The sequence below is a fragment of the Phyllostomus hastatus genome, unplaced genomic scaffold, assembly GCF_019186645.2.
Source record: "Phyllostomus hastatus isolate PE091 unplaced genomic scaffold, TTU_PhHast_1.1 phas_contig_348, whole genome shotgun sequence".
Lineage (NCBI taxonomy): Eukaryota > Metazoa > Chordata > Mammalia > Chiroptera > Phyllostomidae > Phyllostomus > Phyllostomus hastatus.
The window spans coordinates 371,378-378,770 of NW_025333860.1; the positions used below are offsets into that span (position 1 = coordinate 371,378).

The 7,393-nt window shown below is 40.7% G+C and overlaps 1 protein-coding gene across 1 annotated transcript; it reads right to left on the bottom strand.

The window, feature by feature from the left end:
• Positions 1–4,117: 4,117 nt before the first annotated feature.
• On the bottom strand, positions 4,118–5,104 carry LOC123820412 (olfactory receptor 6J1). Its single transcript, XM_045841128.1, is given in 3 exon segments — positions 4,118–4,217; positions 4,219–4,696; positions 4,699–5,104. Coding segments are annotated over 3 exon segments (984 nt in total).
• Positions 5,105–7,393: the final 2,289 nt, after the last annotated feature.

Here is a 7,393-nt window from a genome sequence, read left to right on the forward strand (position 1 = left end):
AATAGCCAGACTCTTACCCACAAACTCTGAAGCAACCAGGCAGAAAGCCAAGCTACAACCTCTGCAGCAGTCAGCCCAGAATGCTCAGGCCATCAGTAGGACTGCCAACCTTCCTAATTTTTACTGCCCCATCCCCTCTCCACCTCTTTTCAACTCGGGACTAATCAGAGAAAGCCACCTATGCTCCCCAAACCAATCATAAAAGATGCCTGGCTTGGGAATTCCAGTCAATATGGAGGTACAGGTAAACATGCCTCACCTCCACACACAACTATAGCAAAAAAATACAACTAGATTACAAAACACATCACCCAAAACTGTCAGAAAATTGAGCTGTATGGTAGACCAACCACCAAGGATTTAAATAAGCCACATTCATCCAGATGGGTAGGTGGTGCAGAGACATGGAGAGGCACAGAGAGGCATGGAGACTGGAATGGGCAGTCCCACATCCACATGTGGTGGATAAAAAATGGGAGAAGTAAGGGATCCCAGCCCCAGTCCAGACCACCCAGCCCAGGGTCCCAACATCAGGAAGACAAGTCCCCATAACTTCTGGCTGTAAACACCAGTGGGGACTTGGACAGCAGAAGAAACTGTGTCACCTTAAAGGTCCTGCAACAGACTTAGGAATCACACAGACCCACCCACTCTGGAATTCGGCACCAGGGCAATAGCTGGAAGGGCACCAGTGGCATATGGGGAAAAAGTGAAGTGCAAGTAGAGAAACAGCTTCCTCCCAGGCAAAACTCCAGAGGCCAGGCAGCAGCACTGTCTCCTCTGCGAGCCTCCCCCCGCCCCACAGATAAACAAGTGGTGACAGGCTGCGCTGCTCTGGAAGTTCCCTTAGAGTTCCCTAAGACTCTGCCCCATAAAAATTAACAGGTGTGCTAAGACAAGGAGTCAAAGCAGCTCCACTTGATACACAGAAACAACCACAGGGAGGCTGCCAAAATGAGAAGACGAAGAAATATGGCCCAAATGAAGGAACAGAACAAAACTCCCGAAAAAAAAAAAACTAAATGAAATAGAGATAAGCAACCTATCAGATGCACAGTCCAAAACACTGGTTATCAGCATGCTCCAGGAACTCAATGGACACTTCAATGGTGCAAAATGGACCCAGGCAGAAATGAAGGTGGATTAAGTGAAAAAAATAGAAAAATCTATAGGGAACCAACAGTGGAGGGGATGAACCCAAGAATCAAATCAATGATTTGGAGCACAAGGAAGGAAAAAGGATTCAATCAGAACAGCAGGACAAAATAAGAATTTTAAAAAATGAGGAAAGTCTTAGGAACCTCTGGGACATCTTTAAATGTACCAACTTCTAAATCATAAGGGTGCCAGAAGGAGAAGAGGAAGAGCAAGAAAACTTCCTTAATTGGGTGAAGGAAATAGAAATACAAATCAAGAAATCATAGAGTCCCAAACAAGATGGATCCAAAGAGGACCACACCAAGACACATCATAATTAAAATACCAAAGGTTAAAGATGAAAAGAGAGAATCTTAAAAGCAGCAAGAAAAAAGCAGAGACTTACCTACAAAAATGTTCCCATATGACTGTCAGCTGATTTCTCAAAAGAAACTTTGCAAGCAAGAAGGGACTGGCAGGAAGTATTCAAAGTGATGAAAAGCAAGGACCTAAAACCTAGATTACTCTGTCCAGCAAAGCTAGCTTTTAGAATTGAAAGGCAGATAAAGTGCTTCCCAGACAAGGTAAAACAAAAGGAGTTCATCATCACCAAGCCATTATTATATGAAATGCTAAAGGGAATTATATAAGAAAAAGAAGATAAAAATGATGAACATTAAAATGACAATAAAATCATACTATCGATAATTGAATCCAAATAACAAACTAAACAAACAAGCAGAATAGGAACAGAATCATAGATATGGAAATCATTTGGAGGGTTATCAGTTGGGAGGGGGAAGGGGGAGAATGGAGGAAAAGTTGCAGGGAATAAGAAGCCTAATTGGTAGGCACAAAATAAACGGGGAGAGGTTAAGAACACTATCGGTAATGGAGAAGCCAAGGAACTTATATGCATGACCCATGGCTATGAACTAAGTGGGCAAGGGTTACAGCTGGAGGAAATGGGGGTATTGGGTGGAGGAGGGCAAAGGGAAAAATTGGGACAACTGTAATAGCATAATCAATAAAATATATTTTTAAAAGAGAAAAAGCATAAGGAAACTTTTGAAGGTGATGAATATGTTTGTTAATTTTCCTAATTGTGGTGATGTTCTCACATGTACTTACACTTTTTATATTGACCCTTTAAATTTGTGTCATTTGTTATATGTCAATTATATCTGGATACAGTTGTTGGGAAAAACCTACCTTACAGCAAATTGCAGCCATTTAAGAGATGTGTCAAAATAAAGGACTCATAATGAAAAAACAAACAAACAAAGATGCCTGGCTTGTAGTTAAGTCACCTCCAGTTTCCCCATGCCAAAACCCTCCAATCAGAACACACCTGAGCCTTACCCTCTTCTTCTGCTATAAAGCTTTTCACTCCCTGCCTGACTTTGAGTCTCTGCCAAATCCCAGTGATGGTGGCTGACTCCCTTGCTACAGCCAATTCTGGATAAATACCTCTGTTCTCATTTGATCAGTCTTACTTATTTCCACAGCACTCTACAGAGCTTCCTTAGTTATGCTGTATCCTTCTGACCAGTTCCACGGGGAATACAGGTGTTAATTCTGGCAAAGTGGATGCTGTGGTGCTAAAGGCCAAAAGGGACAGGAAAAGAAGTGCTTCTGATGACACAGAAGAGTTTGGTTTGCACCGACCTGAACCATAGGCCTAGATGGTGCCAGTCAAGCATCCCAGGCAGTATTTGTGCACCAAGAATTCAGACTAAGAGTTCAGTTCAAAACAGACATCTTTCTAGATGGAGCTAAAAAGGAAGAGAATTACACTTGGTGCAGAGAGAGAGAGCCCCACTTTATAGTCAGGCTAATTTTTCATTGTGAAAAACAAAAACCTCGAAAAAGCTCAACAAAAAGGGATTTGATTCATGGGTACAGGAAACCTCATCAAACACAGAAATAGGAAATAAAATTCTGCCAGCTCCCCGGCCTGGGAAGTCATTAGAGAAGAGGGCCCTTCCCTCTGTGTCTCTGCAGCTGAGAGGGCTCTCATCTCTTTCTTCTCAGTTTTGCTCTCCACACCAACTCCATTCTCTTCAATAGCCAGACTGGTTTCCTCTAATTACTTAGAAGTTCATACATGGCCCCAAAGTGGCCACTCCAGGCACCAAGCCTACTTGAGTTTCCATGGGGAGCATCACTGTTGTCTGGTACAGTCTCCAAATCTCTTGGTTCAAACTCTCAAAAAGAGACATCTGTTTGCACTATTTATCTGTCCTAGCCAAGCCACACAGGTTATACACAGATCCCTGGTCAGGCAATGGATTGTGCCTTCAGATCATCCATCCATAGGTCCATCACTGGAGGCTGAAGGAACAGGGTCATGTCTTACATAAGAATGTGAGCATGTTGGATATTATAAATATGTACTATTATAGGAAGCAGTATTATTAAATAACACAGACTACATATACCCACCACAATTATTACAAATGTCCACTGAAGAAAAACAATGGATCATAGGATATGTCAGTTGACTAGAGAATAAAGCTTATTCCTAGAAAGATTCCTGGAGAAGATGAAGGAAAGGGGGTCTATGCGGAAGGGACCAGGAAGGACTTTGTGCTGGCTGGTAGAAGAGTTGTGGTCAGCAGAAAATGGGGCCAAACATGTTAGGACTTGAAAAGGACACAGGCTGCTAGGCTTTTCTGTAGTTCTCAGAACATTCAGTGTGGATGAGTCTTAGAGGTCATCAAGTTCGGCCCTAACACACTTCAAATGAGAGGGCTGAGAGTCAGAGTGGCTGGTGACACAGGGACACAGCTGTGGCCACAGAGTTCAAGTTAGAACCAAGTCCCTGTCTCCAAGCTCAGCCTTCTTTCTACTATAGACCATTCAGAATCCCTTAGCTGGCTCATCCCTTTGCTAAGGCAAGTCCTATCTTTCTGTTACTGGGGATTTATTCATTGCATACATGGTGGCAAAGAGGAAGAGGGACTAGCCCCCCCCCCCCTTATTGGTCTTTGTAAGAGGACAATTTGCTCCTCAGCATTGTCATTATTCTCTTTTCTAAAACTGTTTGAACTCTGGCCCACATGTCCTTGAGCACCCCCAACACTGTCATTCCTCAGAGTATATATACAGAGGTTGAAGAATGGAGTCACAACACTGCTCAGTACTGAAGGGATCTTGTTGACCTCGAGATATTCTTTCTGGGAGGGTGTCACCTAGATAAACACTGTGATGCCACCAGAAATCACGACTATCATCAGGTGGGAAGCACAGGTGTTAAAGGCCTTCTTCCTTCCAACTGAGGAAGGGATGCGCACTATTGTCAAGATGATGTATGTATAGGAATAGGCCACCAGGACTATGCAGCAGAGGATGATGGTGGACGAGAGCATAAATTCCATCAGCTCAATGGCAGAGGTGTCTGTACAGGCCACGGCCAGCAAGGGACCACTGTCACAGAAGAAGTGGTTAATAATGTTGGAGCTACAGAAGGGCAGCTGGGAAATGAGGATGGTTGGAAAGAGCACAGACAGGAAGCCTCCCACCCATGAGAACACAACGGTCCCAATGCAGACAGAAGCCTCATGATGGTGGTGTAGTGCAGCGGGTAGCAGACAGCTGTGTAGCGACCATACGACATGACTGTCAGCAGGAGAAACTCTACTGTGCCCAGGAAGAAGTAGAAATCACACTGGGTGATACACCCAGCAAAGGAGATGGTTTTATCCCCAGTTACTAAGTTGGCCAACACTTTTGGAGAAATGACTGAGGTGAAGAGGATGTCCAGGATAGAGAGGCTGCACAGGAAGAAATACATCAGGGTGTGGAGGTGGGAGTAGGACAGCACAATGGAGATGATGAGCAGGTTCCCCAGGAGGGTCAGCAGGAATGTGGGCAGCAGCAGCCCCAGGAACAGCAGCTCCACCTGCCTGCTGAGGGGAAATCCCAGCAAAACAGACTCCCCCAGGGTGGCAGTCTGATTCGCCATGGGCCTGGGCAGCAGAGCTCAGTTCCTCTGACGGAACAAAATGAGAAGGTGCTCCGGAGAGCACTCAAGGTACAAAACCCTGTGGCTACTCACTAGAAAAATACAAACATAAAGTGTGTTAATCCACACTAGATATGTAATACAAATTTAACTTATTTAAATTATTTGCCTACCAAATTGAAACTTTTTTTAAGTGATGATGTTCTTTGTTAACAAAGTTGTCTGCCTTGAGACCTACACTGTCACACAGTTCATTAAAACTTTCTAAAAATAATATAGCAATTTGTATCAAAATCGTTAAAACTGAGCAAATCCTTAGACTCAGAAATCCATCAGAAAGGAATAGTCATGGATGTGTTAAAAGATTTTGTTATACTATTCATCACAGAATTACTTTATAATAATGAAAATTTGACAACAACTTAACTATACAGAAATGAGGGAGGATAAATAAATTATGATACATCCAAACAATAATGTATCATGCAGCCATTAAGGTTATATTTTACTAGATTATGTAAATGACACATTTTGTACAACAACAAATAGTCATGATGTATTATTATTATTAAGTTTTTAAAGCAAATTATAAACTGGTAATAACATTGTGATCCCACTCTGGGGGTAAAATGTAAATCAGCAAAGGTCCTACAATAATCAGGACATTGCTGAAAAAGAAGAAACTGGGGGAGACTTGCCCTGGTAAAGAGCAGGACATAAAAATAACGTAATTAAGTCAAGATGGTATTGGCACTAATACACACAAACTGACCAACAGAACCAAAGAGAGCCAGGAAACAGACCCACACAAATGTGAAACAGTGATGCACGTCAGAGGCGAAGGAAAGTGGCAGTGCTGATGGTCCACATGGGAAAAAGTGACATTGGATTCCCTACCTCATATCAGACACTAACATCCACTCTAAATGGATAAAAAAATTAAGTGTAAAAATGAAAACTTTTAGGAGAAAATATAAGAGAATGTTGTTTTGGGCCTTAAGGTAAAAAAACTGATTAAAGATCTGAAAAGTGCTAAACAAAAAAGAAAATATTGATAAATTAAGAACTAATTTTAAATTAACATTAATTTTGCCCTGGCTGGCATAGCTCAGTGGATTGAGCACAGGCTGGGAACCAAAGTGTCCCAGGTTTGATTCCCAGCTAGGGTACATTCCTGGGTTGCAGGCCATAACCCCCAGCAACCGCACATTGATGTTTCTTTCTCTCTCTCTCTCTCCCTCCCTTCCCTCCCTAAAAATAAATAAATAAAATCTTTTTAAAAAATTAACATTAATTTTATAATAATTTTATATTTAACATAATTTTAAATTTATTTTAAATTATGTTAATTTAATTATGTTATGAAAATAATTTTAAATTTAACATTAAATTTAAGAATTTCTGTTTATATTAAAAGACCCCAAAATAAGCTAAAAAGACAATTACAGATGGGAAAAACATATTTGTGACACAGATAATGGGCAAGTGTTTATCTGTAATATATAATCAATATATTGATTCTTACAAAGCCATAGTAAAAAGCAATCCAGTAAAAAAAATAGGCCAAGCAAAAGATCTGAATTCTATTAAAGAGGAACAAAGTATAGCCAATAAAGACACAAAGAGATACTCGATATCATTAGTCATTAGGGAAATACGTGTTAAGACAATACCAAGGTAACATTTTATACCCACTATATTGTAAAACAAGAGAAAAGTGACAATAACAAGTGTTGGGAGAACACAGATCCAAATAAATTCTTTTATATTGCTGGTGGGAGTGTAAGTTTGTATAATTATGTACTTTGGAAAGTAATTTTGTCATTACTTTGTAAAAGTGAACATTCATATGATGTGTAACCCAGTAATTTTCCTTCTAGGTAAAGAAACTTATACATATGCACCAGAAGACAAGCAAGAATATTCACAGTAGAAAGAGAAAGGAAGGAAGAAAGGAAGGAAGGAAGGAAGGAAGGAAGGAAGGAAGGAAGGAAGGAAGGAAGGAAGGAAGGAAAGGGAAGGGAAGGGAAGACAGACTGATGTCTGCCCAAAAGCAAGAGAAGAAACAAATAATGGTTAGACCACATGATGGAACATTAGACAACAATGAAATGAATGAACTGCAGCTCAATCAACAGTAGGGATGAATCATAGAAACGTTAGAGAAAAGGCAATCCCAAGGGCTACACACAGTAAGATTTTTTAAATTTAAGCTTAAAAACAAACAAAACTAAATAATATATTGTATAGGCATTGCAAAGTGTAATAAAATATGATTTTTTAGAAAAG